Genomic DNA, 12,114 nt, shown 5'->3' on the forward strand with positions numbered 1-12,114 from the left:
TCAGCGCTCCTCTCCTTGTCAGAGGAACGGAGGAAGAAAAAAAGGAAAGGAAGAAGTAGCAGTCGACTGTCCCTGCTGTTCACTCGCAGCCTCTCGGACAGCATGAGACGCACTCTGCTCTGCTGACTTAAAGGAAGCTTTAAATTGGATAATTAAAAAAGATATTAAGTCTTTACAACAAAACGGAAGGGCCTCGTTTCGGCGCGAACGATCGTTCTAGCTAGTTAGTGAGCTAGCTTAGCCTGTTAGCTTAGCTGGACACCCACTCAGCCGTGTCCGAGTGTGCAGGACTTCACGCCACCGGGAGCGGGGAGACATCCACCCGGAACTGCACCAAAACTGACCCGGGCTTCACATTACAACTGCAGCTGCACGTGTCGGGTCCAAACGAGGCTTTTGCACTTAAAAGTTCAAACAAAAATACATCCTGCAAAACAAGGAAGTGTGAATGAACGTAGCGCTGCAACTGCATTGCATCATTGTGCAGGTTGTTTCTGGAGCTGCAGCCTGTTCATCCGCCCAGCACTGCCGATATCGATCAGCTGTGAAAGCATCTGTGCGTGCGGTCGATATATCGATCTCTAATTAACTAAAGTAGGCTGGAAGCGCGCTCCGCCGTTTCAGAGATGATTCCCGACAAGGCGCCGAAGGAAGACGTCTTCCACGGGTCCGAGGAGTTGAAGAAGGAGGCTCACATTCCCAGCTTTGAGAAGTATAAAGAGCTCTACCTGAAGTCCATAGAGCATCCCGACGGTGAGTCCACGTTATAGTATTTACATCCAGTGGTGGAAAGGTGGAAAGCGGCTATAACGTATACGCAAAGTGTTAGTATTAAAGTATTACAGCGGTTCAGGGATCTGGGAAGCCGTGCCATCGGATTTTTCAAAGCTAACACTTAAAAGCAGTTAGAGGTTTGTTATTGTCTGTGCAATGCTTTTTTTTCAATTAAATTTAACTTTATTGTCACTGTGCAGAGTACAAGTACAAAGACAACGAAATGCAGTTTGCGTCCAACCAGAAGTGCTAAAAAAAAGCAGAAAAGTGCACACATTTTTTTTTGCACATATATACTTGTGTGTATATATACAAGTATAGACAGGACAAGAAATATATTGCAGTGTTATAAGAGCAGAGTAAATGGTTATGTAATATGAACAATGTATGAACAACATGTACAGATATGTGCAATGTAGTAGCAGTGGCATTATACTAGTATTAAGAATAATATAGATATATGCAGTGTATTAACAGAATATATAATAAGAAAAACTGAATAAATATGGATATACTGAATGAACCATATCGACAGATATATGTATATGTAGTACAGCTATGTGCAGTGTGGTAACATTATAAGAGTAGTAAGAATAAGTGTATATACAGGATGAATAGTATGAAGAGCAGTAGAGTATGGCTATGTATACGCCAAGGTGTAATTACAGTATGTACTATGGGATGTCTTTGTAAACAACCCATGTAACTCCTTGTATTATTTCACCTTTTATATTTATTCTTTTGATTTGATATTGTGTGTAATTTTAGTTTTGGCTTTTATTCCTCCTATTTTTTCCTTTTTCTTTTTTAGTATTTCAGTTTCTTTCTATTTTAATTGGAGTATGCATTGGAGGGTGCCCAGGTTAAGCCCCTCTGAGGATTTTTTTGTGCATCTCTCCATCCCATCTTTTATTAATTATGTGTATATTAATCTGTAGTATTTGTAGATGTATAAACCACTAAACTAAACTAAGTACTGTACACATGTTGAGCTACTTGTATTGAGTATTTTCAGAATCAGAAAAGGGTTTATTGCCAAAGTAAATTACACATACGAGCAATGTGCCTTGGTGGTTGGTGCACATAAACAAACATAAACATGAATATGAAATAGTAAATACAGGAACAGATATACACAATATAGCTGTTTTAACATAAGAAAAAGGAGACTAAATGGATTGCGTGCGGAATGTGCAAAAAATAATAAAATATATATATACAGTATGTGCAATGGGCAGAGTTGTTTTGGGCTACTTCATGCTATTTCTCTACTACAATTATTTTATAGTTACTTTGCAGATTTTTTTTGGGGAGGCATTTTAGGCCTTTATTGACAGGACAGCTTAGACGTGAAAGGAGAGGGAGAGAAGGCGAATGACATGCAGCAAAGGGCCGCAGGTCGGAGTCGAACCCGCGGCTGCTGCGTCGAGGAGTAAACCTCTATATATGGGCGCACGCTCTACCAGATGCGCTATCCGGGCGCCCCATTGCAGGTTTTGAGGCAGCTTGTTAAATGTGAATATGTTCTAGTTTCTTCTCTCCTCTGTGACGGTAAACTGAATATCTTTTGAGTTGTGGACAAGACGAGATTTTTCACAATTTTCTGACATCGTATAGAACGAACAACTACTCCATCCTGAAAAGAAATCTACAGTTTAATTGACAATGAAAATAATCGTTAGTTGCAGCCATAAAACGGACTCCACCTTTCCAGCTGCAAAATGAAATTGATGAACACATAATCTGGCTTTTAAACTTTTTAAACGGACCTAAATATTTACAGTTCACTTGTATGAAAATAATTAACAATATCCCTCTTTTATATTTTATATGTGTTATAGATTCAGAACATATATTGGTGATTGATGAAGGGGTACGCTACTTCCTCAGACCCAGGGTTTCCGTGGGGTCTTATAAAGTCTAAAATTTCAAAATCAAACTTTTGGGCATTAAAAAGTCTTTTAATTCGCTGAAGTATTGTGTTCTAGGTCTTAAATCATTTTCAACAGGTCTTTTTCCTACGTCCATGTAACGCCTCCTCTGACGCTCACTGACACGTTCCCGCAGCGCTTTACAATGTTGTTGTTTTTTAATTCTGTGGTGTTGTAGTTCTTTCTGTTGTAGTCCAAATATAATTCGCTGTATTAGGACTACTAATGAGGCCAACATGCAACTTACACTGCAGCCAAGCTAGACACCTGTCCTATAATGCCAAGAAGGAAATCTGGGAATTGTTTCAGACGATGTTTCCGGACTCTGACTTTTTTTTTTTTTTGATGTTGTGATGAAAGGTCTTGAATTTCATTCATAAAGGTCTTTAATAAGGTCTTAAAGTCTTACATTTGACTTGGTGAAACCTGCAGAAACCCTGAGACCTGAAAGGTTGGGAACCACAGTTATAAAGTACTACATTTGACTCATTGTTACCTGCATACAGCCGGTACTGAGGGGGTTAATAAGGAAGCAGCGTGGCCTTTGGGTGGGACAAGTCCCTACGAAACTTACCAAGCAGAGCGGAGGCGAGGCTGGGGGAGGGGGGGTGGGGGGGGTGTAGCTGTGCAGCTATTGTTAATCAAACAGCTGCTCATGTCATTTCCTTGTGAAGTGCGGACGCTGTTTAAACCACCTCAGAGGCCGTCAAGCAAGTTCCTCCTCCTGGGCGCCCGGATAGCTCACCTGGTAGAGCGGGCGCCCATATATAGAGGTTTACAAAAAATTATCTTTAAAAAAAAAAAAATGTTTCTCTTGCAGGCTGAACCTGTCCGACACCGAGCTCAGGAGTTTATTCAGGGTTCATACGTTTTGAAAAAACCTGGAGAAGTTATGGAATTTGAAAAATGCAAATTCCATAACAAGCCTGGAAAGGTTTTGGAAACATAAAAAGACCCAGAAAGTTTTTGGAAAAGTCATGGAATTTTTTTTAACACAGCATAATAATATGTGATTAATAATAATATGTGATTAATAATATGTGATTAATAAATGTAATTTCACGTTGTCTTAACCTCAACGTTGTATTCGGGGAGCGATATGATGAATCCCACTATGAACCACAGACATTATCATTCATGTTATAGTTAAACCTCTGAGGGTAAACTTTAACACAGATTAGTATTCTTATTGTATAATGTCGACTGACATTTTCAGGAACGCATAGTCATGGAAATTTGCCAAAAAGTCATGGAAAAGTATTGGTTAAAATGCGTATGAACCTTGTGTATTACATCAGATTATATTAGACTTTATTGATCCCAAATTGGGAACATTTCAGTGCTACAGCAGCAAAATATCAGACACACATACATCATCATATATATATATATATATATATATATATATATATATTGAAAAAGTCACGTTTCAAAACCACTAAAGTTTTCAGTCATACCGTTCCTAAAGGAATGAGCTGTTGGTTATGAGGCGTGCAGTGTGTTTTTAAAATAATAAACATTGTGTTCAAAGTAGAATTTCACGATATTGACAAAATTGTGATATTGCACTATCGACATTAATTTCGATATTTTTAAACATATGTAAAATTACAAAAGTTACGGGAAACTCATCAAAATAGATTCATAACAAATACAACACAAGGTTTATTTCAACTGACATATGTCATATTGGACTGATCCAACATGAATAAATAAATAAATACGGACCATGTCTACAGAACAGACATGTTCTACTGGTTGGACAGTATAAAATATATAAATAAAGAGAACAGGACATGTTCTACTGGTTAGACAGTATAACATATATAAAGAGAACAGACATGTTCTACTGGTTGGACAGTATAAAATATATAAATAAAGAGAACAGGACATGTTCTACTGGTTGGACAGTATAAAATATCTAAATAAAGAGAACAGGACATGTTCTACTGGTTGGACAGTATAAAATATATATATAAAGAGAACAGACATGTTCTACTGGTTAGACAGTATAACATATATAAATAAAGAGAACAGGACATGTTCTACTGGTTGGACAGTATAAAATATATAAATAAAGAGAACAGGACATGTTCTACTGGTTGGACAGTATAACATATATAAATAAAGAGAACAGGACATGTTCTACTGGTTGGACAGTATAAAATATATATATAAAGAGAACAGACATGTTCTACTGGTTGGACAGTATAAAATATATAAATAAAGAGAACAGGACATGTTCTACTGGTTGGACAGTATAAAATATATAAATAAAGAGAACAGGACATGTTCTACTGGTTAGACAGTATAACATATATAAATAAAGAGAACAGGACATGTTCTACTGGTTGGACAGTATAAAATATATAAATAAAGAGAACAGGACATGTTCTACTGGTTGGACAGTATAACATATATAAATAAAGAGAACAGGACATGTTCTACTGGTTGGACAGTATAAAATATATAAATAAAGAGAACAGGACATGTTCTACTGGTTGGACAGTATAAAATATATAAATAAAGAGAACAGGACATGTTCTACTGGTTGGACAGTATAAAATATATAAATAAAGAGAACAGGACATGTTCTACTGGTTGGACAGTATAAAATATATAAATAAAGAGAACAGGACATGTTCTACTGGTTGGACAGTATAAAATATATAAATAAAGAGAACAGAACATGTTCTACTGGTTGGACAGTATAAAATATATAAATAAAGAGAACAGGACATGTTCTACTGGTTGGACAGTATAACATATAAATAAAGAGAACAGGACATGTTCTACTGGTTAGACAGTATAAAATATATAAATAAAGAGAACAGGACATGTTCTACTGGTTGGACAGTATAACATATATAAATAAAGAGAACAGGACATGTTCTACTGGTTGGACAGTATAAAATATATAAATAAAGAGAACAGGACATGTTCTACTGGTTGGACAGTATAAAATATATATGTATAAAGAGAACAGACATGTTCTACTGGTTAGACAGTATAAATATATAAATAAAGAGAACAGGACATGTTCTACTGGTTGGACAGTATAACGTATATAAATAAAGAGAACAGGACATGTTCTACTGGTTGGACAGTATAAAATATATAAATAAAGAGAACAGGACATGTTCTACTGGTTGGACAGTATAGTATTATAAAGAGAACAGGACATGTTCTACTGGTTGGACAGTATAAAATATATAAATAAAGAGAACAGGACATGTTCTACTGGTTGGACAGTATAAAATATATAAATAAAGAGAACGGGACATGTTCTACTGGTTGGACAGTATAAAATATATAAATAAAGAGAACAGGACATGTTCTACTGGTTGCCCAATGGTCCCACAGCCCTATGTTCCCACAGCCCTATGTTCCCACAGCCCTATGTTCCCACAGCCCAATGTTCCCACATTTCTAGGACATTTTCAAAATTAGGTCTTGTGTTCTTACATTTCCCTTCAATTTAAGCCCTATCCTCCCACAACATTTTTTAGGCTTAGGGGGATAAAATCGGATACAAATTTATGAAAAAGGAAATGTGGGAACATGGGGCCTGATTTTTAAAACATAGGGAACATAGGCAGGCTCCCGTCAGAATCGTATACCGGCCCATGCCTAGATGTAAGTAAGTGCAAGTTCCACTCAGTGCGGTATTTTGATGTATAAGTATGAGTCTTATCTAACACTCAGTTACCATTTATTACATCCACCAGAGTCGTATCCTGATAAAACAGCCATGTTGTGTTATTGTGACATTAATGATACACAGGGAAGGCCGGGCCTCATAAAAGTCTCACAGAAGGAACTTTTTTAACGAGAAGAAGTTACAGCGAGAAGATAATTAACCACCTTTAGTTGCAAACCAAAATTGTGGAATCACAATGTCAGATATCTTCGTTATAGTTGTATGTAAAGAGGTAGTTTATTCAGGATGTCTTGTATTTATGCGCTCTGCCGCTGATTCAGAGCTCGAACACTTTTTCAGATAAGTCTGGACTCGAGACAAAATAGATCCGTGTTTGTTTTAGAGCTGCGGAAATGAGTTGACTGTCAGGAAATTATTTGGCAACTTATTTGTTTATGTAATTTTAATCTTTCTAATCTAAATCTCTCATTCTGTTATGGCTATAATTCTGTATTTCTCAACTGCTTGTGTTTTGTTTCTACTTTTTTATTTTTAGATTTCAATGTTTTTATACAGCCCTTTGGTCAGCTGAAAGCGTAACTCTCGCCAAAATGCAACCTACAGGGTCTTTTTGTGAATGTACCCGAGTCAAACTTTAGTTTGAAAGCATAATTAGGTAGGGGTGTAAGAAGAAATTGATACACTTGAGTATTGCAATATTTTATTTTTGCAATACTGTATCGATTTTCAAAAAGGCAATATCGATTTAAAAAAAATATTCATGTAAGATCGTAGTTCACGTTTATGTTGTTTAAACCCCCTACCGCTAGATGGCTATGCTGAGACGCACCACTAGTGTCCTTGCCTAACAGTGCCTAGCAGTAACTCACAGTGCCTAGCAGTGCCTAACAGTAACTCACAGTGCCTAGCAGTGCCTAACAGTGCCTAGCAGTGCCTCACAGTGCCTAACAGTGCCTAGCAGTGCCTCACAGTGCCTAACAGTGCCTAGCAGTGCCTCACAGTGCCTAACAGTGCCTAACAGTGCCTCGCAGTGCCTCGCAGTGCCTCACAGTGCCTCACAGTGCCTCACAGTGCCTAGCAGTGCCTAGCAGTGCCTAGCAGTGCCTAGCAGTACATCACAGTGCCTAGCAGTGCCTAACAGTGCCTCACAATGCCTAACAGTGCCTAGCAGTACATCACAGTGCCTAACAGTGCCTAACAGTGCCTAGCAGTACATCACAGTGCCTCACAGTGCCTAGCAGTGCCTCACAGTGCCTCACAGTGCCTAACAGTGCCTAGCAGTACATCACAGTGCCTCACAGTGCCTAGCAGTGCCTCACAGTGCCTAACAGTGCCTAGCAGTGCCTCACAGTGCCTCACAGTGCCTAACAGTGCCTAGCAGTACATCACAGTGCCTAACAGTGCCTAGCAGTACATCACAGTGCCTCACAGTGCCTAGCAGTACCTTACAGTGCCTCACAGTGCCTCACAGTGCCTAGCAGTACCTCACAGTGCCTCACAGTGCCTAACAGTGCCTCGCAGTGCCTAACAGTGCCTGACTTTTTGCTAGAAGCTAACAATGTAGCTATGGCTGAACTTAGCTCATTAAGAACCTGGGAACCACAATCCCAAACTGGCAGTTTGATTTTCTGTGTACTGAATTGTTTACCTAAAGTAAACCTCTTTGACTTTAATGCACATCATGTCTTTTTTTTATATTTTTTTATATTAGTTTTTCTAAAATTACCATATATCGCCTTACGCACAGTATCGAAACATATCGCAACATATTGAATCGTGACCCATGTATCGTGATACGTATCGTATCACCAGATTCTTGCCAACACACAGCCCTATTATTAGGACGGAAACGCCACTTTTAAGATTGACCATATTTTCGTTTTTCTGTCAAATGTCCTTTTGAATGGGAGTGCTAGGGGCGCTACTATGATCGCATCAAAATCAACATTTTTAAAACGCTAAGAAGGCTCGACACAACATGAGACTTTGCTCCAAAGTATCACGCTACACATGGACTCAGCATGGAGAACATTGTGTAGAGAGTTTACTAAAAAAAGGTTTTTAACAACTCACTTTAGTAGTTGGTTTTTCCCGCTTGCCACCATCTCGCCAGTCAAAAAGAGTCGATCTCCGAATGCAACGTAACAGGGAGCAGAGTAAAGATGGAAAGATCCTAAGATAATACGTTGTTTTGTTGTTCGTGAAAAACAATGTTGACCTTGTAGTTGAAAAAGGAGCCTCATATAAGAATGACATTTCCTCCTACGGAGTCCGTTCATTCGCATTCGGAGATAGACTATTTTTGACTGGCGAGATGGCGGCGAGCGGAAAAACCAACTGCTACAGTGACTACGTTTACATGCAGCCAATAACCCGTTCAAAACCGGAATATTAGCAATAACCCGGTCGCGCACGGCCATGTAAACACCGGCAAAAAACCCAAATATGCTACCTGGGTTACCCCTTTTCTAACTCGAAAGTTTGGTCATGTAAACGCGTATCGGCATATCTCCATCACAAGGAACATTGATTTGTGTTCTGCGCATGTTCTATTGGCAAGGAGTCTTTTGAGTAGAGGAACTTCTTGTATGCGCCAGAAAACATAGTTATAATAATAATTATATACTATAATAATATAGTTATATATATATATATATATATATATATATATATATATATATATATATATATATATATATGTAAAATATGTATGAGGTAATATATATATATGTTGTGTATATATATATTTTTTTTTTTTTTTTTTTTTTTTTGTATAAAAATAAAAAAAAAAAAAAAAAAAAAAAAAAAAAAAATTTTAAAAAAAAAGGGGAAAACACCACACACTTTTGGAGCGAGGAGGAAACCAATTTCTTTATTAGTGTGGTGAAAACCATGAATATAATGTCTTTTATTAGTGTGGTGATAAACCATGAATATAATGTCTTTTATTAGTGTGGTGATAAACCATGAATATAATGTCTTTTATTAGTGTGGTGATAAACCATGAATATAATGTCTTTTATTAGTGTGGTGAAAACCATGAATATAATGTCTTTTATTAGTGTGGTGATAAACCATGAATATAATGTCTTTTATTAGTGTGGTGAAAACCATGAATATAATGTCTTTTGTTGACGGCAGAAAGTACCGAGATAGTGAGATTTATAAGAAGGGGACCGAGAAGTTATTGCGTCTTAAGGTTGTGCGTAGGCTACGTCCAGACGCTAACCGTGCCTCGCCGTTTACATCGGGATATCGCCATTTGATTACAGATTCCACGTATACAGGAGTAACTCTCTCTGCTCACGCATGTAAACGGGTTATTCCGAATGTTTCAGAAACCCGAATAGTGACCTTAACCCGACCATAACCCGAAAATTGACAGCTTGTAAACGCAGTCAGTGAGTTGTTCAAAACCTTTATTTTTAGTAAACTCTGTGAACACAAACTGTGTTCTCAATGCAACGAAAATACGGTCAATCTAAAAAGTGGCGCTGCCGTCCTAATTATGCTTTTAAACAGAAAATTTGACTCGGGTCCATTCATAAAAAGTCCCTGTAGGTCGCATTTTGGCGAGAGCTACGCTTTAAGCTGTGTTCAAATGTGCTGTAGAAATATAGAAATAAACTTGACTTACTTACTAAATACATTTTGAGACATGACCTGGTTGCCACATATATAAAATGCTCCTTATGTCTTTCAGAGTTCTGGGGCGACATCGCCAAAGATTTCTTCTGGAAGACCAAACACGCGGGTCGTTTCCTGGACTACAACTTCGACGTGACCAAAGGAGAAATATTCGTCAAGTGTATGGAGGGAGCGTCCACCAACATCTGCTACAACGTGCTCGACCGCAACGTGCACGAGAGGAAGCTCGGAGATAAAGTGGCCTTCTACTGGTTAGTGTGTGTGTGTGTGTGTGTGTGTGTGTGTGTGTGTGTGTGTGTGTGTGTGTGTGTGTGTGTGTGTGTGTGTGTGTGTGTGTGTGTTCTTGTTTAACTGTATTCATGGGGTTCACAAACCAGGAGTCCAGTATACTTGTGGGGTCCCGACAGCTTTGTGGGGCCAAAATGCTGGACCCCACAAGTTTAAAGGGCTGTTTGAGGGTTAAGACTTGGTTTTAGGATTAGGGATAGAATTAGGTTATGGTTAGGGAGAGGGTAAGGGTTAAGGTTAGGCATTTAGTGGTGATGGTTAAGTTTAGGGTAAGGGTTAAGGTTAGGCATTTAGTTGTGATGGTTAAGGTTAGGGTAAGGGTTAAGGTTAGGCATTTAGTGGTGATGGTTAAGGTTAAGGTAAGGGTTAAGGTTAGGCATTTAGTGGTGATGGTTAAGGTTAGGGTAAGGGTTAAGGTTAGGCATTTAGTTGTGATGGTTAAGGTTAGGGTAAGGGTAAAGGTTAGGCATTTAGTGGTGATGGTTAAGGTTAGGGTAAGGGTTAAGGTTAGGCATTTAGTGGTGATGGTTAAGGTTAGGGTAAGGGTAAAGGTTAGGCATTTAGTGGTGATGGTTAAGGTTAGGGTAAGGGTAAAGGTTAGGCATTTAGTGGTGATGGTTAAGGTTAGGGTAAGGGTAAAGGTTAGGCATTTAGTGGTGATGGTTAAGGTTAGGGTAAGGGTAAAGGTTAGGCATTTAGTGGTGATGGTTAAGGTTAGGGTTAGGGTAAGGGGTTAGGGAATGCATTATGTCAATGACAGGTCCCCACAAAGATAGTGCCACAAACATTTGTGTGTGTGTGTGTGTGTGTGTGTGTGAGAGAGATCAAGACTGTTTTGCTCCCAATAATGTGACAATAACTCTGATAATTATGAGCCCAATAAGGTCTGCAGCTAACTATTTCCTTGTGTTATTATTTGGTCTGTGAAACCTCAGAAAACGGAGAAAAGTTTCCGAGATGTCGTCGTGAAATGTCGCGTTTTATCCGTCCAACAGTCCAGAAGCTCAGTTCACTTCATTGTAGGGCGCAGAAAAGAGAAGCTGCTGTCAAATATTTGGATTTCCTGCTTGATTGTAATTACAGATAAACCGGTTATCAGTGACGTCGCCGATTAATTGTATTATCGCTGCAGCTCTAATCTCCACGTTGGGTTTGTGCCGACATTCCCCCAGTACAAGAGAGAGAGTGTGTTTAAAGGGCGTATAAAGCCTCCTCTGTGTCTCTCACACACACACACACACACACACACACACACACACACACACACACACACACACACACACACACACACACACACACACACACACACACACACACACACACACACACACACACACACACACACACACACACACACGCACACACGCAGACACACAGTACAGGCCAAAAGTTTGGACACACCTTCTCATTCAATGCGTTTCCTTTATATTTTCATGACTATTTACATTGTAGATTGAGAGAGACAAAAAAGTGTGAGAGACAAAAAAAGTGTGAAATAACTGAAAACATGTCTTATATTTTAGATTCTTCAAAGTAGCCACCCTTTGCTTTTTTTATTAATAAGGGAAAAACTTCCACTAATGAACCCTGACAAAGCACACCTGTGAAGGTAAAACCATTTCAGGTGACTACCTCATGAAGCTCATTGAGAGAACACCAAGGGTTTGCAGAGTTATCAAAAAAAGCAAAGGGTGGCTACTTTGAGGAATCTAAAATATAAGACATGTTTTCAGTTATTTCACACTTTTTTGTTAAGTACATAATTCCATATGTGTTCATTCATAGTTTTGATGCCTTCAGTGAGAATCTACA

The 12,114-nt window shown here is 38.5% G+C and overlaps 1 protein-coding gene across 3 annotated transcripts in view; it reads left to right on the forward strand.

The window, feature by feature from the left end:
- The window catches only part of acss2 (acyl-CoA synthetase short chain family member 2), a 59,394-nt gene continuing 47,280 nt past the window's right edge, over positions 1-12,114 (forward strand). For all 3 annotated transcript variants that reach the window (XM_039800945.1, XM_039800946.1, XM_039800947.1), the window contains exons 1-2: positions 1-753; positions 10,070-10,265. In XM_039800945.1, the coding sequence (XP_039656879.1) occupies positions 627-753; positions 10,070-10,265 (323 nt within the window). In that variant the 5' untranslated portion in view covers positions 1-626. The remainder of the gene's footprint in view (positions 754-10,069; positions 10,266-12,114) is intronic.

Source organism: Perca fluviatilis, chromosome 5 (assembly GCF_010015445.1).
Source record: "Perca fluviatilis chromosome 5, GENO_Pfluv_1.0, whole genome shotgun sequence".
NCBI lineage: Eukaryota > Metazoa > Chordata > Actinopteri > Perciformes > Percidae > Perca > Perca fluviatilis.